This window comes from Bufo bufo, chromosome 1 (genome assembly GCF_905171765.1).
Source record: "Bufo bufo chromosome 1, aBufBuf1.1, whole genome shotgun sequence".
In the NCBI taxonomy this organism is placed as follows: Eukaryota; Metazoa; Chordata; class Amphibia; order Anura; family Bufonidae; genus Bufo; species Bufo bufo.
In genome coordinates this window covers 641,300,965-641,322,524 of record NC_053389.1, presented here as the reverse complement: position 1 = coordinate 641,322,524, position 21,560 = coordinate 641,300,965, and the positions used below count along the sequence as shown (strand labels likewise).

Here is a 21,560-nt window from a genome sequence, read left to right as displayed (position 1 = left end):
GACCACCAGAGGACCAGGTAGCAGGTATATTAGACGCTGTTATCATAACAGCGTCTAATATACCTGTTAGGGGTTAAAAAAAAATCACATCTCCAGCCTGCCAGCGAACGATCGCCGCTGGCAGGCTGGAGATCCACTTTCTTACCTTCCGTTCCTGTGAGCGCGCGGGCCTGTGTGCGCGCGTTCACAGGAAATCTCGGCCATCGCGAGAGGACGCGCCGGCGCGTCCACTCGGAATGAATCAACCACCTCCAGGACGCGTCTGTGCGTACAGCGGTCCGGAGGTGGTTAAATGAGTCAGGACATGGAGGTTCCACACCTGGCCCATCTCTACCTGCCCACTTTTTGCAAAAGTGGCAAGGATATTGGAGAAAGCTAAGAAGTCACATATTTTGTCACAAAGTGGCACATGCCACAAAATAAATCTCGCCCATATTCTCAGCAGATTACCTGCCAGCTGTTAGCATTGTAGATGAGTGATGTACAGTCGTGGCCAAAAGTTTTGAGAATTAGATAAATATTGGAAATTGGAAAAGTTGCTGCTTAAGTTTTTATAATAGCAATTTGCATATATTCCAGAATGTTATGAGGAGTGATCAGATGAATTGCATAGTCCTTCTTTGCCATGAAAATTAACTTAATCCCAAAAAAACCTTTCCACTGCATTTCATTGCTGTCATTAAAGGACCTGCTGAGATCATTTCAGTAATCGTCTTGTTAACTCAGGTGAGAATGTTGACGAGCACAAGGCTGGAGATCATTATGTCAGGCTGATTGTGTTAAAATGGCAGACTTGACATGTTAAAAGGAGGGTGATGCTTGAAATCATGGTTCTTCCATTGTTAACCATGGTGACCTGCAAAGAAACGCGTGCAGCCATCATTGTGTTGCATAAAAATGGCTTCACAGGCAAGGATATTGTGGCTACTAAGATTGCACCTCAATCAACAATTTATAGGATCATCAAGAACTTCAAGGAAAGAGGTTCAATTCTTTTTAAGAAGGCTTCAGGGCGTCCAAGAAAGTCCAGCAAGCACCAGGATCGTCTCCTAAAGAGGATCCAGCTGCGGGATCGGAGTGCCACCAGTGCAGAGCTTCCTCAGAAATGGCAGCGGGCAGGTATGAGCGCATCTGCATGCACAGTGAGGCGAAGACTTTTGGAAGATGGCCTGGTGTCAAGGAGGCCAGCAAAGAAGCCACTTCTCTCCAAAAAAAACATCAGGGACAGATTGATCTTCTGCAGAAAGTATGGTGAATGAACTGCTGAGGACTGGGGTAAAGTCATATTCTCTGATGAAGCCTCTTTCCGATTGTTTGGGGCATCTGGAAAAAGGCTTGTCCGGAGAAGAAAAGGTGAGTGCTACCATCAGTCCTGTGTCATGCCAACAGTAAAGCATCCTGAGACCATTCATGTGTGGGGTTGCTTCTTATCCAAGGGAGTGGGCTCACTCACAAATTTGCCCAAAAACAAAGCCATGAATAAAGAATGGTACCAAAACACCCTCCAACAGCAACTTCTTCCAACAATCCAACAACAGTTTGGTGAAGAACAATGCATTTTCCAGCACAATGGAGCACCGTGCCATAAGGCAAAAGTGATAACTAAGTGGCTCGAGGACCAAAACGTTGACATTTTGGGTCCATGGCCTGGAAACTCCTAAGATCTTAATCCCATTGAGAACTTGGTCAATCCTCAAGAGGCGGGTGGACAAACAAAAACCCACTAATTCTGACAAACTCCAAGAAGTGATTATGAAAGAATGGGTTGCTATCAGTCAGGAATTGGCCCAGAAGTTGATTGAGAGCATGCCCAGTCAAATTTCAGAGGTCCTTAAAAAAGTAGGGCCAACACTGCAAATACTGACTCTTTGCATAAATGTCATGTAATTGTCGATAAAAGCCTTTGAAACGTATCAAGTGCGTGTAATTATATTTCACTACATCACAGAAACAACTGAACCAAAGATCTAAAAGCAGTTTAGCAGCAAACTTTGTGAAAACTAATATTTGTGTCATTCTCAAAACTTTTGGCCACGACTGTACATGTTAGAGCCTGATGCTAAATACTGACCAACTGCAGATTACTGTAACTAGCAGACTAGAACCTGCTGACAGGAACCAAAATGATGGCTATAGTCACAATTCCAATAATAATATGTTTGGGAATTAGGGTTTATACAATACATAAATATGTATATATGTTCCTAAGCAGAGGTACTGTAAAGCAAGCAGTGATATCTGTAGTCTATTGGTGAAAAGTTGCTTGGCTAAACTTTTTTTGGAAATGCACCACACCGGTTTTTGATACAGTTTTTTGAGACAAAGCTAGAAGTGGATTTCAAAGGAATAGACAATACAAAGGACTTCTACTACTCCTTCCTGCTGGATCCAAATCTGGCTTTCGTTCAAAAAACTACAACAAAAACTGCAGTGGTGTTTTTCTAAAAAAAAAAAAAAATGCTGTGAAAACACTCTAAAGTACATACCATGAAGCAAAAGATTATCCTCCCATGAATTAAATATAATTCAGACTGTACAGTTAAATTGGATTATAATGAATATGTTCCGTTACCTTACAGAAAATGATTATGTGAATCAGACAAAACACAGTAGATCATACAAAGACTTTCAATTTACCAAGAAGAATTGCAGCGTCCCACTAGCTTATGTGGGAACTGCAAAAGCTTTTGTTGTCTTCTGTAATATCATGCTGCATTGTACTACCATGTGAAATCCCTTTTTACCAGGCTGTCAGGTGCACTACATACATCCACCACTAGATGGGGTAGCATCACAGTAAATATAGGGCAGTTCAGGCCTAGCTAGGGAGTCCTCTCAGTTGAGAGTTGGGAGTCGTTGAGAGAAGAAGATGGAGTGAGGAGCTAAGGGGGAAGGAGAGGTCCCCTCTCCACTCAGCTCTCGCTCTGGAGCTCCACGGCCCAGAGGAACCAGCTTAAACGTCAGTAACAAAGCCAGGAAGACAGGCAGAGGAAGGTCTACATTCTACTTTTCACTCTTCAGGGGTAACAAGTGAATTTCTGTTCAAGTTTATTATTGGATCAAGACAAAGGAAGGACAAGGCCATTATTATAGGCTCTAGGCGCCTTTGTAATTGGGTGAAGGACTTATTAGCTTCTGGCAGCCTCACCGCTATTCTTAAGACAGATAAGGATTCTGTCATATCACTTGTGTAGAAGATCAAGACTGCCTCAAGACTACCTCAACTGAGACTGAAGCAAGGCAAAGAGCCGTTTATCAGTGAGTACATAACTAACTACCCTAGCCTGACACATTACTAACAGCACAGCCTGGTAATGGGATTCATCACATCCAACTTGCATGTATACTAGAGACTGTATTACTACTGGATGTAAACTGTTATCAAGAACCTGGTTATAGTAAAGTTTACAGTTGGATTTAAACCTGCCTCATTCTTCTAACTTCATACCACTACCACTCAACATTTTGCACCATCAAGGTGCTGGCGTCACGACAATACCTAAGTCAGGGGCCCAGCCACACAAGCACTCAGCAACCATTCACCATCAAGGTCACCTCAATCACCACCTGGCCGGCATCCCCTGTAACCGAGCGTGCCCCAGAGAATCCAGTGCTGTTCTCCCCTTCACTGCACTGATGGCCCAGGGAGGAGTCTGCTAAACCGTGAGTAACCGATGAACTGTATGTACATCCCGGCCCACCGTGAACCTCACGCATTCTACCCCTGTGGACTGGCACGATGCAGAATTTGTTACTGTGCTGCTACACTGCACTTTCCATATCACTTCTAAAAAGTTTACTCTAAAGATACAATGTACTCACCGACTCTGGAGCTTTGATAAAGATTTTGGATTTTCCAAGCTGGAACTGATCAGAGTCCACATTAACAGAATGCAGTAGGTGGAGGACACCTTTCTTCTCATCTCCTCTCCAGGAAGGCCAGGTTTCTTTGGTGAGAATAGCATATCTGTGATGACAAATATGCAACATATGTAAACCACTGTTACTGTGAGAGATGCAGTCTTCTGCTAACATCTGGATACACCATGGCTCTTATAAACCTGAAATATTGTAATAATTCTTATGTTTCTTCTGTACAATTCTTCTATGAACTAGCTCAGCAGTAGCCTGTGCACAAAGAGTATCCCCAGCATCTACTGATGGCTTTCATCAAATAATGCAATTCTCCGGTGGATCACAATCTGAATGTAATTTTGTGCCATTACCATTACCTGACGTGGAATCTAGTAGACAGTAGGAAACCTTGCTACTTTTCTTTTAAGGTCACGATGGTCTTACTTTCTCACAAGTTGCATGCAAGGTAAACAATGAATTACCTAATTTACCATCAATTAAATCAATTTAGTAGGGTCTAATAATTCCCTCATTGTCTTTAGATAAAGCCCTATCTTTTTGTATATTAAAAGGAAGAGGGTAAAGAATCAGCTCACTTAGAGGAAAGGCCCCTAGAAGTGCAGAAATATTTGAAATTCCCACTATGACTAGGATCTTTATCCAAAATTAATCAACAGTTCCTTTCTGTATATCTGCTTCCATAAAATATATTCCATGCTCAAGTATATATGTGCTAAACACCTTCCTTGTTTCAACCATTCAAAAGGGTTCTCTGGGCTACAGATACTGATGACCTATCATCAATATGGGACCGGCAGGGGTCTGGCTCCCTGCACTCTCACACCTATCAGCTATTTCAAGGTGCCATCCCGCTTGTGCAAGCAACGCGTTCAATTGATTGTTTACTCGAACGCAGTCTAGATGGTAGTGGTGGTGCAGGGAAATTACAGCTGTTTGTCCCATTCCCCTGAATGGATGAGAAAGCTGTAAAAACATTGCACTGCCACTACAAAGCAGATGGTGTGCAGGTAAACATTAAAGAGGATTCGTGCCCCTTTTAAACAGCTGATCGGTGTGGGGACGACTTTAAAACTGAACTTATTATTCATTTTAACCTTGAAAGTTGTAAGTACAATGTATCTTTAAATGGCAGTGTACTTTGGGAACACTTTTCATATGTTTCAGCTGCATATCCAAAGATTAGATCAGTGGGGTTCTGAGCGCTGAGACCTCAGATTTCTAGAATAAGGAGAGAGAAGCACTTACATAGAATGCTCTCTCTCCTCACTGCAGGAGACTGAATCGAGAGGGGTCCATAGACCGCCCCACTTCTGCTTCTGCAATGAGGAGAGAGAGTGCACTATGTGTCCGCTTCTCTCTCCTCGTTCTAGGATCAATGGGGGTCTCAGCACTTGGCTCCCCACAAATCAAAAAGTTTTATATGTCGCTATGACATATCAAATGTTTTTCCAAAGTACAGGGGCACTTTAAATTGCAAACTGACTAGAACTTCAAATATTTATTTTTGTTTGTATGTTTTATTTAAACATCCATTAACGCCTTCACGCATTTGGACGTAGCTGTACGTCCACATCGCAAGTAATTTACTGCATTTGGACGTACAGTCACGTCCAAACTGCTTACCGAGGCTGTGACACTAAAGCAGGGATGCTCAATCTGCGGCCACCAGCTGTTGCAAAACTACAACTCCCAGCATGCCCTAATAGCCGTAGGCTGTCCAGGCACACTGGCAATTGTAGTTCTGCAACAGCTGGGGGGCTGTAGGTTGGGCATCCCTACTATAAAGTGTCACAGCCCGGAGTCTCCGCTCTCCCAGAGAGCAGAGACACAGGTGAAGCTGGCAAGGGACCAATCAGAGTGGTCCCTTGCCGGCAAGCACGCAGATTGGCTAGTCTGTAAAGACTAACCAATCGCAGTGCTTAATTAAGAAAATGACGGTTTAAGGCTGTGATCTCCACGCTGGAGATCACAGTCTGAAATCAGGCATGAATGTTACTGTGCCCCCATGCCCTTGTTAATCATTAGCCCCCTCATATGCTACCATTTCACCCCCTTCCCCTGATGCCCCCTGCTCCTTTGTGCCAGGACCTGAGGGGTTAATTGTGCGGATCACAGCCCCCTGTAAGAGATCGGGTGCTGCCAGGCAGCAGGGGGAAGTCATGTACACAATTCAAAGTATATTCTAACTTGAAGCGTCCCCATCACTATGGGAACGCCTCTGTGTTAGAATATACTGTCGGATATGAGTTTTCACGATCTAACTCAAATCCGATGGTATATTCTAACATAGAGGCGTTCCCATGGTGATGGGGACGCTTCAAGTTAAAATATACCATCAGATTGGAGAAAACTCCGATGGTATAATAGGGACTCCTGACTTTACATTGAAAATCAATGGGGGACGGATCCGTTTGCAATTGCACCATATTGTGTCAACGTCAAACGGATCCGTCCCCATTGACTTGCATTGTAATTCAGGACGGCTCCGTTTGGCTCCGCACGGCCAGGCGGACACCAAAACGACTTTATTTTCATGCCCGTGGATCCTCCAAAAATCAAGGAAGACCCACGGACGAAAAAACGGTCACGGATCACGGACCTACGGATCTTTTTTTTGCGGACCTTAAAAAAAAACCGTCGTGTGCATGAGGCCTTAAAAGAGAAATTCAAATTTTTAAAATAGCGAATTTTCTTCAAATTTTATGCAAATTTTTGATTTTTTTTTTAATGCATAAAAGGTAAAACTTATCAACTCAAATTTACCACTAATATGATGTATGATGTGTCACGAGAAAACAGTCTCAGAATGGCTTGGATAAGTAAGAGCGTTTGAAAGTTATTACCAGATAAACTGACATGTCAGATTTCAAAAATGGGGTTCCGGCATTTTGTCCAAACTGGCTTTCGCTTAAATGGGCTATATTCACGTGAACTACATGGTCAACAAACATATTATGGGCACTGATAACTTGTTAACATTAATTATCACATCATAAAAGAACCTGTCAAGAAATAAATGGTTCCTGGAGATTATAATAAAATGACAACTATGTTCTGTGTATGGGTGTATTATACATGACTGATGTGTTTCTCAAGTGTGCAATCGTGTCAGTGTCAATCATACACATGGCCAATGTGTCAGTGATATTCAACTATGTCAAGTATGGGTAATTTATTCCAACATTAATGACAATCACATAGAATATATGACAAGAATTTTGGCATGGCACAGTTTGGAGAGGGTTTACAATACATAGATCTACTTATTCAGTACAGATTCATGCCTAGATTATGTTGCAAATAAAGTAGTATGTGAACAAATGCATTCCTGGCGGTTTGAATTAGCACACTTATAGCAATTACTTTCATATACTCAGCAAAGCTCTATGAGTATCTTATTATTTTTTTCAATAAGCTATATATCCTATAAATCAAAATTCAGGTTTAACATCTCAGAATCTTGGAACATAAAATTTTAACTCATCAGTTGCTGTGATCTTTAAGGACACTTTTGTGAGACGGATACATTAGTCTTCCTGTGTTGCATTTGAAATCCCCTACAATGAGCTAATGATATGATAGCCAGAGACAATTGCAGACTATCATCAACACTGATGTATGTCAGAGGCAAAAAAACAAAACTAAACACTTTTTAAGGCCTATTGCACACGACCGTATGGCTTTTTCAGTGTTTTGCGGTCTGTTTTTTAACGGATCCGTTGTTCCGTTTTTTGTTTCCGTTGTGTTTCCGTTTCTGTTCCGTTTTTCCGTTCCGTTTTTCCGTATGGCATATACAGTAATTACATAGATAAAATTGGGCTGGGCATAACATTTTCAATAGATGGTTCAGCAAAAAACGGAACGGAAACGGAAGACATACGGATGCATTTCCGTATGTGTTCCGTTTTTATTGCGGAACCATTGACTTGAATGGAGCCACGGACCGTGATTTGCGGGCAATAATAGGACATATTCTATGTTAAAACGGAACGGAAAAACGGAAATACGGAAACTGAATGCATACGGAGTACATTCCGTTTTTTTTGCGGAACCATTGAAATGAATGGTTCCGTATACGGACCGTATACGGAACGCAAAAAATGGCCAGTAAACGGGGAAAAAAAACAGCCGTGTGCAGGAGGCCCTAGTCAAATTTGCCCTAAAACCCATAGAGGAGATGAGTGCAATAAAGTTGCATTTGGGATGTTTCTGGAGATTAGATAGCAAAATGTGTGAAGGGAGGAGTTTTGCAAGAGAGCTTACTATGAATAACATTCATTATAACACAAGCTGATGCACTGATTCACTAAATATTAAAAAAACATACATTTCATTGTAATGACACATCATTACCATGATCATTACAGCATCTCATGAAAATTCTCACTGAACTTCCTCATTACAAATGGTCACAGTAAATAAAAGTGTATGATAAATAATCAACTGGCGCTTCACCATATATAGGATCGCAGCGGTGTTATAGCAGTCCCGTACCTGCTATGGAGGATACTGTGCAGACTAGCTGTACAAATCACAAATATATATATGAAAAATGAATGCAACACTGAGCGCTAACGATAAATATATTGGATATATTAGAGTGGGCAGCCGACAAACTGCAGAGCCATCTACCGCTCAAACATGCAATGCCGCAGAAACGCTATAATGAGTCCAGGTCCTACCTTGACGCACGTGTGTTTGTAGCGGTGCAACGTTCTGCAGCGGTCCTCCTCTTGTATTCTCTGTGTAGAGCAGGAGAAGCAGATCCAAAGGGAGGGGATGGCCAGCATAGGCTAGTAGTCTATTAGTATTATAATAAGTATTGGGAATCTTGCCCCGGCCGGTGGCAGAGTATTCCTGTTACCTGTAGGTTAGTGCTCACGTCTGAGCGAGTGACGTCACCGCAAGTAAGCTACGGGTTGTAGCTCCCACTACAACCCGTAGCTTACTTGCGGTGACGTCACTCGCTCAGACGTGAGCACTAACCTACAGGTAACGGGAATACTCTGCCACCGGCCGGGGCAAGATTCCCAATACTTATTATAATACTAATAGACTACTAGCCTATGCTGGCCATCCCCTCCTTTTGGATCTGCTTCTCCTGCTCTACACAGAGAATACAAGAGGAAGACCGCTGCAGAACGTTGCACCGCTACAAACACACGTGCGTCAAGGTAGGACCTGGACTCATTATAGCGTTTCTGCGGCATTGCATGTTTGAGCGGTAGATGGCTCTGCAGTTTGTCGGCTGCCCACTCTAATATATCCAATATATTTATCGTTAGCGCGCAGTGTTACATTCATTTTTTAAGTAAATAAAAGTGTAGTTCCTTCATTTTCTGTCACTGCTCAGAAGTGACATCTCAGTTACCAAGTCAGTACAAGGAAAAAAATTTAGATTTCTCAGTGGTTGATACCTTTTAATGGCTAACTGAAAAGATGATTGCAATCATTGCAAGCTTTTGATACTACTTCCCAAACAGTTCTCTCAGGCAGAAAAGGACAATGTTTTTAATGACACGTGCTCAGGCTTTGAAAAGGAAGGGGGCTCTTTCTCGGGCTGTAATTGAGATAGAGCCACGATCATAGTCTTGTTTAAAAAATGACAATCTAAGCCTTAAAACAAGCGAGCTGCCACAAAACCGATATTTCAGCAGTAAGAAAGTCCCAGTGACAGCTTCAAAAACCAGCCGCTCTCACAACCAAATTTCTAAAGGCTTTATGTCTGGTTTTAGGTCAGTTAGAAACTGGTGTTGTTTTAAAGCTTCGGTAATTAGGTTTTAAACGTTGTGTCTCTAGCTCAATTGTACCACAAGAAAGAGGCCCCAGAAGTGCCCCCTTTCAGTAGGCTGCAATCTCAACTAGCATGGAGAAAGAGGCAGTGGAAATATTTTGACAGGGTTCAGGACAATAAGGAAAGAGATTCTGGCTCCGTGTGTAACTGTACATGTCCCCAGGGGGAGGGTAACATCAACTTTTGTGAATGTTATTAATCTCCCTCTCCCCATTAGAGAGCATACTAGTTCTGCAAAGAGGGTGCTGATATCGGCCAGGGCATGATTTGTAATGAATCCTAGGATAGCTAGAAACACCTTAAAAGTTCATAAATCATTCAGGATGACAAAAACCTGAAAATACTTTTGCTGAGCTCAGAAGCCTTTGGTACAAGAAGGACGTTTTCTGTGCAGTAGAAAGTCATCAACTGTTGGGCTCAACTGACTATGTAATCAGTGATAAAACCAAGTTTTATAACTATGTCTGATTAGTTAAGTCCTCTTATCAAATAGGGCTAATAACTTCTTCAGTATTTATAGAATGGAAACTTAAAAGTACATTCACTGAGGCACGTCTGACAGGTCAAGGGAATTATTCGCTCGTATAGTTCCAATCAATAGTTTGCACTACTAATAAACAATATTTCTCGGAGAATCATCCTTCAACCTGTAGGAATGCAGCCGTTATTGCCTGATCCAGAGCGGACTTTCCCATACATGTATTTTCATATATTACATGCAGGACTTTCACTCTGCAACTGCTAGGTAAAGCTATCCCCCAAAAAGTGAGGGGCTATCCTTTTTTTTAAGTTGACTGGTTGGGCACATATGGCACAAGCTTCACTATTTGTCAGATCTACTTTATAAAATATTGGGGAAGGAGGGTTTCTGGCACAAGTCTATTCTTTCGGATATTCTACAGCAGTAAGGTATAAACCGCTGACTGAGCAATGTCCCTTTATCAGAATGCTTTTCTGTAAGCCACATACATGGAAAGAAATGGGCTTTTTAGAATTGGAATTGGCATAAAAATTATTTGTTTAAATGTACTTGTTTGCATGAGGTCTCTAAAGATAACCCAGAGCAGGGTATAGCAACCTCTGGCGCTCTAGCTGTTGTAAAACTACAACTTCCAGCATGTGCTATTCATTTATGGGAGTCAAGAGCAAAGCAAAGCAAGTGTGTCTTCTGGAAAGTGTAGTTTCACAATAACTTGAGTGCTGCAGATGCCAACCCCAGGTCTATAAAGATAACCCAGAGCAGGGTATAGCAACCTCTGGCGCTCTAGCTGTTCAGGAGTCACTGTTGTTGCCTGTCGGTAATAGGTTCTCAGCATGATCATTCTCAGCAACACTTATTACATTACAGCACGTAGACAGCAGCATCTAATTCTGCCAGTAATTCCATATGATTAGTCAATCATTTGCTATTTTCATGATGCATGAAGAGAGCTTAAAAAGGCAAATGCCGCATGTGGGTGACCAATAAAGTAGAATAATATTGGCAGAACTGGATGCTGCTGCTGATTGAGTAATCTTACTGAGCTTTGATCTGCTGCATTTTATAACTGTTATTACTTTACTGATATACTTTGCCCTAATTGTGGTGTCTGATTGTGCATTAGGAACATATATAGTTTTTGATTCCTGCACACAGAGCCACGTAGCGGGGACTTTTCCACTGGCACCATAATTGTTTTGTTGCCAAGTAGATGTTTAAGTATTGAAGAGGAAATTTATTTGGGGCTGAATAGTCAGTCGCACTATGTCTGCACGACTGTCATACCCCACTCATAACTTAGGGGTTCTGTCATAGGCTTATTCTAGCGTCATACTATCACGGGACCCACCTCTAAAATTCCTCCTCATGGGGTTTTCTGATCTGGATGTATGGGTTTAGCCTTGTATTTTATCCATAATTTGGAATAAAGTTATTTATCGCTTGATTTTAACGGTTTCTCAAGGCAGTGAACTATACTTTGATATAATGTAAACATGTTCTGCAGTGCTTTACAATCAGGCAATACTGGGTACATGTAGGTGGACATGTGAAACCTAAAAAAACGGTTTATAATCTATGGCTTCATACACACAACTGTAGGTTTCCTCTGTGTACTATTCGCATTCCTGCAGATGGCATACTGACCCGTTCATGGGGTCATGCACAAATCCGTATTTTTTCAGGATCTGTGTGGCTGTTCCACAAATTATAGCACAGGTCCTATTCTTGTCTGTATTGCGGACAAGAATGGCTATTTGTATTGATGGGAGTGAGAAAAATACAGAATGCACACAGAAGGGGTCAGTATTTTTTGGACCAACATATGGACACAGCCGTGTGCTGGAGGCTTAAGGGCTTATTCACACGTCAGTGATTCATAGATGTGTGCTGTCCGTGTTCTATATTGTGCGTTTTTCATCTAACTCTGGCACCATAGAAGTGAACGGGGCTTGTATGAAAAACGGAAGGCATCAGACACTGATTGCAATTGCAAACAAAACGGTTTAAACTTGCATGCAAAACCATCAGTTTTTTCCTGAACAGATCCTGGCACAATCCGTTACGCTTGTGTGAAAGAGGCCTAATTCCTCATCACACAGATGAGCGATTTAGGTGGTAGGTGGAAGCAGTATAGTTTAGTGGCTGTCTCATGTCATGGTAATTTACACTATGGTCATAGTGAACAAGTAATATTTTTGATCACAGCAGATAGTTTTCTCCTAGCTACACGGATCACACAACACACTGGCAGGCTGTGTTAGGTCTAGTTTAGATAGAGATAATAATCCCCCCATTGTCAACTGCTACAAAATATCAAATTATTATTGAACTACTGTGCATTGAAAAAGTATTTATACCCCTTGAATTGACAAAAAGAATAGAAACAGCTTTATATATTATTCGGAATATGCATTATCTACAAAGCACTGCAGATCAGATAATGATGAACATGTACAGAAAAGAGTAGCACTTATAGTGCCTTGAAAAAAGTATTTATACCCCTTGAACTTTTCCACCTTTTTTCATGTTACACCCACAAACTTAAATGCATTTTATTGGGATTTTAAGTGATAGACCAACACAAAGTAGAAAGTATGTGCGAAGTAAAAAGAAAAGGATACATGTTTTTCACAATTTTTTATAAATAAAAATCTGAAAAGTGTGGCATGCATTTGTATTCAGTCCCCTGTACTCTGATACCCCTAAGTAAAATCCAGTGTGACCAACACCTAATTAGTAAACAGAGTCAACCTATGTGTAGTTTATTCTCAGTATAACTACAGCTGTTCTGTAAAAGCCTCAGAGGTTTGTTCGAGAACATTAGTGATCAAACAGCATCACGAAAACCAAGAAACACACCAGACAGGTCATGGAGAAAGTTATGGAGACGTGTAAAGCAGTGTTAGGTTATACAAAAATATCACAAGCTCTGAACATCTCACGGAGCACTGTTTAATCCATCATCCTAAAATGGACATGGCTGTCCACTGAAACTGACACCCCAGGCAAGGAGACCACTAATTACGCTGGGTTCACACCGGAGCGTTCTGAAAGGAGCGCTCTGTATGCGCGATTGTACGGGCGTTTACAATCGCGCATACAGAGACAAGCAAACACACATTGTCGCGCGTTCCCGAAAGTCTATGTACGGGAACGCGCGACAAACGCCCGAAAAAACGCTCATGTACTTGTTTGAGCGTCGGGCGTTTTACAGCGCGATCGTACGCGCTGTAAAACGCCCAGGTGAGAACCATTCCCATAGGGAAGCATTGGTTTCTCCTTGTTGAGCGTTTTACAGCGCGTAGGAACGCGCTGTAAAACGCTCAGGTGTGAACTGAGCCTTAAGAGAAGCAGCCAAGAGGCCTAACTCTGGAGGAGCTGCAGAGATGGGTGGGAGAATCTGTCCACAGGACAACTATTAGTCGTGTACTCCACAAATCTGTCCTTTACGGAAGAGTGGCAAGAAGAAAGCAATTTTTGAAAGCAAGCCATAATAAGTCCTGTTTGCAGTTTGCTACAAGCCATGTAGGGGACACAGCAAAAATGTGGAAGAAGGTGTTCTGGTCAGATGAGATGAAAGTTGAACTTTTCGGGCTAAATGCAAAATGATATGTGTGGTGGAAAACGAATGCTGCACATCACCCTGAACACACCATCCCCACCATGAAACATGGTGGTGGCAGCATCATGCTGTGGGGATGCTTTTCTTCAGCAGGGTCAAGGAAGCTGGTCAGAGTTGATAGCAAGATGGATGGAGCTAAATACAGGGCAATCCTGGAGGAAAACCTGGTAGAGGCTTGAGACTGGGGTGGAGGTTCACCTTTCAGCAGGACAATGACCCTAAACATACAGTCAGAGCTACAATTGAATGGTTCTCAATGTAATGGTGATCAATGCATATTGATGTGTTAGAATGGCCCAGTCAAAGTCCAATTGAGAATCTGTGGCAAGTCTTGAAAATTGCTGTTCACAGATGCTCTCCATCCAATCTGATCGAGCCATTTATGCAAAGAAGAATGGGCAAAAATGTCAGCCTCTAGATGTTCAAAGCTGGTAGAGACATACCCCAAAAGACTTACAGCTGTAATTGCAGCAGGATGGTCCTACAAAGTATTGAGTCAGGGGGGTTGAATACAAATGCACGCCACACTTTCCAGATTTGTATTTTTAAAAACATTTGAAAACCATGTATCATTTCCTTTTCACTTCACACATAGTTGCTACTTTGTGTTGGTCTATCACAAGAAAAGTATATTTATGTCTGTGGGTGTAATGGTATGAATACTTTTTCAAAGCACTGTAAGTGCTATTCTTCTCTGTTGTACATGTTGATCAAATACTGCATTATCTGATCTGCAGCGCTTTGTAGATAATGCATATTCTGACTGATAGATAAAGCCGTTTCCCTTCTTTTTGTCTGTAAGTGTATTGCTGTCAGCATCATCTATGGTAACAATGAAGCTGTGATATCAGAAGTGGTGATGACTTCTCATGTCTTTGTTCTATTCCAGGATAGAAAGCTTATACATTACAGTTGGTTTCTATTGGCTGCACACTTGAACACAACAGGTCATTCACTATGATCTTTGCATGCAAATAAAACATACTGCACAGAAATGCTTATTCACCTCTCTGGTTACTCGGCGCTGCCAGGAAGCTGTCAGAAGAAAATAACAGCAAACAGAGAAACAGACTTTTCCAGTCCTGCCGGGTTCTTTGCACAACCTATTCATTTTATTACAGCTCATGGGACATGAATGATGTCACTAAATCAAAGGGTTACACACTAAACCTGATTTACAGCATACGTGCCGAGTCTAAGCTTTCTAAATCTGCTGGTGTTTATTCTCCCATTTACCAGGCACAATTGGGCTTTAAAATGTTGCATTTCCTATATAAGAGAAAGATAGACCTATAGATCGATTGATTTAAGTGATATTCCCATATCCTTTGTGAGAAAAGAAAGAATGTTGTGTTTTTATTATTGTAAAAGAAGAATCTGAAGACCAAACCTACCTTGTAAAAGATCCCAAAACTCCTTTCAGGCAGGAACAAATCAAAACTGCTAAACTATTTGCCACTCCTAATCGGGGCAATGTATAATGCCCCACTTCCTTTGTGTGCTACATCCCTACGGTCACATCTCTAGACTGGCTATAGCCAATTATCCGGTTATGGTTGGGGTCTCTGGCTAGGAGAAACCCTAAGACCAGGCATAGTCGAGCAAGTTCAATGCGAGAAAGTCTTAGCACGCGGCAGTGTGGTTTTCCCTTCTGACAGGATCGCACAACATTAGGTTAGTGTAATTCAATAGATTGCAGGACTCGCAGTAACACACAGCATTACAAATCATTATAATGCTGTGCGATCCTGAACGGGAACGCACACTGTCGCATGCAGAGCGTTTCTCGCATTGAACTTGCTCATCTGTGTCTGACCTAAGGCTATATGCTTCACGACAGAAATTGTGCATTATTTTGTGCGGATTTCTGTGAGTTTCCACACCAAATGCGTATGTGTTGCATGCGTTTCCTGGTGTGGATTTCATGCAGATTTTCAGCAGATCTTACCCTTGCATTGAAAAAGGTAAAATCCGCAAAACGACAAAGAATCGACATGCTGCGGATTTAAAAATCCACACAGCAAGTAAATTTTAGCACAAAATAAAACGAAAAACAAAGATTTTTCAAATCTCATTCACTTTGTCGGTACTGTATTACGCTGCGGTTTTTCCGCATAAGAAAAAACGCACGTAATCCGCAACGTGTGCAGGTAGCCTAAGGGTACCTATAAACGGTGCGAATTTGTATGCAGAAAATCCACACCAAGAGTAAATACTGCATTTAAAAAAATTTGATTTTTGTTCTATGGGGAAAACCACTATATATAAGGTGCGAAATCGCACAAACAATTGATTTTAAAGAGGGCACGGCAGGTCAATTTACACAAGTAAAAGTTATGCAAAGTGTACATTACTGTACATCACGCTACGGTTTCTGCATGGAAAAACGGTTCATAATCCGCAACATTTGCAGGTACCCTCAGGGTATGGTACTGTGGATTTTGCAGCAGAAACCCACAACCATAATTGACATGCTAGGACAAGTTATGTGCAGAATATGGTGCGGACACTCTCCGCAGCATGTGGATTAGCTTTGGCGGAACCCTAAATCATAAGCAGCCAGAATTCTTGGAGCAACCTACCATCATGCATAACAATTCTAAGTGTACATATCCTAATTGTCTCTACAGCTGGGGTCAGCAACCTCTGGCACTCCAGCTGTTGTGAAACTAATTCCCAGCATGCCCCTTACTCAGTTGTACTTTCACAACAGCGGGAGTGTTGGAGGTTGCCGACCCCTGCCCAAAAGTATCTAGTCTAAAAGGCTAAAAATCTACTTTGTTTTTCTATACAGTGCAGAATATCAGTCTATCTAAAGACATAGCATAATGAAAAGATCTGTCCGTCAATGGTGAACCCTAAGGTTTTATTCCAAGATTAAAATGTTTTTTTATTTTTTTAATTAGTCTATAAACATACAGTTATACGTAAAAGAAAAACTCAATCCATACAATTAAGCATACTGACTGATCTAAATAATCAACCCATTTGCAAATGAAATTTTACCATTTAATTTTTATATAGATATCTGCTCAGCTTTTTCTGCTCTAACCTTAACCCTAACATGCCTCCCACAGATAGATCTACATATACAATGTGACAGGTCGAGATTTTCTTTAACTACAGAACGAGAAATTGATGATTTTACGTTTTTAAAAAAAATAACAGCTATAGAGGGGCACATTTATTAAGACTGGCGTTTTAGATGCCTGTCTTAATAAAGCCCTGAGCTGGCGGTGGTTCTGCCGAAGTTATGAAGAGGCACAGGCCCCTCCATAAGTTCGGCGCATCCAGCGCCAGTTATAAATGTAAGCAAGCTTCCGAGCGGTCTTACATTTAGACCTTTTTCTTCGCCTAAAGCAGGCGTAGAAAATAGTGAATGAGACGGGCCTGCCACCCATCCCCCTTCCACGCCATGCCCACAATTTTAGACCTGACGTAAGCAGGGCGAAGTCACAGATAGCGGAGCAACTAACCATTGCACCGCTATCTGCACCTGAAATACGCATGCTTTGGGTGTATTTCAGCATAGTAAATGACCCCTAGAATGGTTATTTCAAGTGGGTTATTTATAAAACATAAATTCAAACGCATCACTGCGGTCAGGAAATTCTCAGTTTCCTATTAACTGTCTTAGTTCAGCACTTTCTATTTCTAGAACAATCTCCATAAGTGATATAAAGAAAAGTGGTGCAACAACAAAGGCATACCTAATAAATGGCAACAATGTAACTGTAGTCCGTAGAGCCTGAATTTGGATAACCAGTTAGGCTTCCACAACTTGCATGTAACATTTAACAGAGCAATGCTACCCTCACCTTTGCAGGAATTTCTTGAACACCCTCCTGTAGGCATATCCTGCTCGGCGCACGCGGATGTTTTCCTTGAGACCCAAATATTCTACTTGATGTTTCACCCTTTGGAAAAATCATAGGCATTGTTTAGAATAGTCTGAAAAGGTCAGGGTTCCATAAACGCACAAAGTCTCAAGCATACCATACAGACATGCTAAATTGTAGCACCACCATGTCAAATGTATATGCCGCAGTACCATGTCGAGTGGGAAACATTAGATCTAGGTCTCACTGCAACCCCCTCCCCCCCACTCGCCTTGATTAACGGCACCTGCCCTTGACAAACTCATAGTGTATTCATGTCATTTTGACTACTGGGAGTATAGACCTGTAGATGTAATATGCTGCCCTTACATATGGCAGCATATTAAGATCACAGACCCCATTTAATGCAAAGGTGTCCATGCTCAAGGGCTAAGATATGGTACATTTATTGTTTCTACACTTTTTGCCGACATGCTCAACAAGGGACAGGGTTGAGAAGAATGGGTCAGAGCTTATCGAGAAGGGACCCTAAGATGTACCACCTTGCTCCAAAATTGCTGCCACAATTCTGGCATAAAAATCTGTTTCAGAGTAAGCCAACCTATAGTTAAAAGGGGTTCTGCATGTTTTTTTAAACTGATGATCTATCCTCTGATTCCCGAAGCTTAGACAGATTGTCTAAACCTGCCCCAGAATTTTTACAGGAGCTCAGGCTGGATGATAAATGTGCTGCAGGGATAGATCATTTTCTCTGACTCTATATTAAAGGGGTTCTGCCGTTTTTTAAACTGATGATCTATCCTCTGCCTTCTCTCTGTTTACCGCAGGCTCAGTGACGTCACGACTAGTATCAATGGCCTGGGCGGGGCTAAGCTCCATTCAAGTGAACAGAGCTTAGCCCCGCCCAGGCCATTGATACTAGTCATGACGTCACTGGGCCTGCGGTAAACAGAGAGAAGGCCGCGGCGCTACTGCCAGCGCCGCTGCCTTCTCAAACAGCTGATCGGCAGGGGTCCTGGGTGTCGGACGCCCGCCGATCAGATGCTGATGATCTATCCAGAGGATAGATCAACAGTTTAAAAAACTGCAGAACCCCTTTAATATAGAGTCAGAGAAAATGATCTATCCCTGCAGCACATTTATCATCCAGCCTGGGGCAGGTTTAGACAATCTGTCTAAGCTTCGGCCATCAATAGGATTAGTAAATCTGTGCCAAGGTGTTTTAGAAAGCAAAGCACTTAATGGCTCTCTTTACTTTCAGTCTAATTTTCACACTGGGGTGAAATATTGCACCATGAAAGGGCAGCTTTATACTGTTTAAATTAAAGGCTACATACCTGCTCTCCTCCCAGTCCCGGGGTTTCTTGGTTTCATTAGGTTTGATGCAGCGGATATAGTGTGGAGTACATTTCATCAAGGTGTTGACCAAGTCATTTGCTTGTTTCTTTAAGAAAAAAAAAATTGTAATAAGTAAAATACTATATAGAAATTATTAGCCAGCTACTAGCCCAGCAATAAGAACAATCAGCAGAGAATTGCTGGGAGTGTAAAAGCTCCTGTTTCCCCATTTACTAGAATTTGTTCAGCCATGGACATAAATCAACATGTAATATCCCTAACATGACTACATACGTGTTCACATCGTACTCCTATACATACCTTAATTTTACTGCTGGCTGTAGTAGGACGACCCTTCTTTTCTGCTTGAAGGTTTTCTGTAAATAAAGCTTTTATGAAAGGTCTGAAAAGAATACAAACCAAGTTAGTATGAGTCAACTCTAGATGAACACAGTTTACTACGTAACTTCAGGTATACTCATGGACTGCATGCCAAATACCACCATTCTCTAATGTGGATTCAGTAGAAGAACCAGCAGCATCTCAGAAACCCATATATGATAAAAATCCTGTATTAGAGGTTGTCCACACTGGCCTAGGCAGTGACACATCCCCAGGTGGCACATCACTGCTGGGTCACATACTACATGGGGACATGTCACCGCTGAGTCCAGTCATTAGCTACAGCAGTGCACGGTCTCCATATGGGCAAGAAGTTTATATGTAGGGACCTGAAGTACAGTGAAGACAGGCCAGGACCCACTGAACAGGAAAGTATATTTCCCTTCACCGGTCTGGCAGGGTGGGGGTAATTTTTTTTCTTTTTAAAAGTCAACCCTGGACAACCCGTTTAAGCCTGGCATACACATGAAAGAATGGACTGCAGACAATCGGTATGAACGAACCCACCAGCAACTAGCCAGACTAAACTGGCTGATCAGGGAGTTTGATTTTAAGAAGTCCTTCAGCACAATGGCAGATGGTCAGAATTTGGACAATCATGCCATACACATGTAAAATTCAGCAGTCAAGAATCACATTTTCTAACCTGGCTGATCGCATTTTAGGCAGACAGAAGTTTGTCGACAGCCATCATGCAAAAGTTAGTTTTTCAAATGATCATCAGCTGAAACGGCCAAAATCAGCCAATGTGGCCGACTTCAAAGTCATTCCAGGTCCAGTTCACCTTGTATAGGAAATCCACGTGCACGGAAGGAACAGGTTATTCAGATAAAGTGAAGAAAGGAAAAATATCCGACACTGGAATGATATTCAGTAAAAACTTCCTCTTAATTAAACGTAACATAAATCCAAATACAAACAGGACCTCGCATGAAGCGGTTGTTGACTTGTTTCGAACAGATGTCCTTAGTCGTAACTACTACTGTTACGACTAAGGACATCTGTCCGAAACGCGTCAACAACCGCTTCGTGCGAGGTTCTGTTTGTATTTATGTTACGTTTAATAAAGAGGACGTTTTTACTGAATATCATTCCAGTGCCGGATATTTTTCCTTTCTTCACATTGTGTACTTTATCCCTTCCTCTACTGGCTGCATTCAAAATATAAAGGCCTTAACCCTCAGGAAGTCCAAACCATGGCAAATTTCAACTCTTCATAGACATAAATAACAGTTGAGGACTGTCATCAAAGATTAGCTTGTGGGAAAACCTGAGGTTCTGCACAGCTTTTACCAAGTATCTCTTTCATTTCTGGCACTCCTTGTCAAAGCACTCATTTTTTAAGGCTTTGTTAGGAAAAATAACCTCTCGGGCTATTTGCAGACCAAAACTGCTATGTTTTTCTCTTCATTGTGGGTTTACGTAAAATGTAGAAGGAAAGAGTCGGTCATGCAATGGCTGCTGAAACATCAACAGTGTACTTGGTGAAAGGCAAAAGATGTTTGGTACGAGGACATAAAACCGTGATGGCAAAGTCATCATTAATGGTTGGTTTTGCAAGAATAAAAAAAGTTACGGTATGTTTCATTGGAAGCAATGAGAATATGCTGCTGAAATATTTTATGATATACTGATCTGGATAGTGATGCGGGGCAGATCGTATTGCACTTGATTATATTTCTCAGAATTGGATGTCCATGTAAAAAACAGCATCTTCCATTCATCATTTATGTGTATTAAGTGGAGCAACAGAAGGCACATAACTTCTAAAATAATATGTAATTACTATGGTTTGATAACCGTTGAAGTCAATGTGTTAACAGATACAAATAAATAGTAATAATATTTTAGCTAAAGTGTTTTCCAGGACCCAGCATCCTACCTGAAAGGAATGGTCTTACACAAGCAATTGGCATTTCTAATCTAGACAAAGTTAATACAAGGCTCTTACTGATGTATTGTGATTGTTCATATTGCCTCCTTTGCTAGCTTGATTCATTTTTCCATCACATTATACGCTGTTCGTTTCTAGGTGTTACAGCTACAGCTGCAGAGCAAATACAAGGTTGCCAGGATGGGAGTGCGTGCCTATATGACACCAGAGAGGCCAATGCTTTGTCCCATCCTGTGCAAGCATGGCACCACTGTTGGATTAGTGCCTGTTAATAACTTTCTCTATATGATAAATGAGATTTGCTGATGTGAGAC

The 21,560-nt window shown here is 41.6% G+C and overlaps 1 protein-coding gene across 1 annotated transcript in view; it reads right to left on the bottom strand.

The window, feature by feature from the left end:
- MYO1E (myosin IE) overlaps positions 1-21,560 on the bottom strand; it is a 238,236-nt gene that overhangs the window by 61,176 nt on the left and 155,500 nt on the right. Inside the window, exons 16-19 of the mRNA XM_040413869.1 lie at positions 19,272-19,353; positions 18,950-19,056; positions 17,592-17,690; positions 3,823-3,967 (exon numbers count right to left, since the gene is read on the bottom strand). Of these exons, the coding sequence (XP_040269803.1) occupies positions 3,823-3,967; positions 17,592-17,690; positions 18,950-19,056; positions 19,272-19,353 (433 nt within the window). The remainder of the gene's footprint in view (positions 1-3,822; positions 3,968-17,591; positions 17,691-18,949; positions 19,057-19,271; positions 19,354-21,560) is intronic.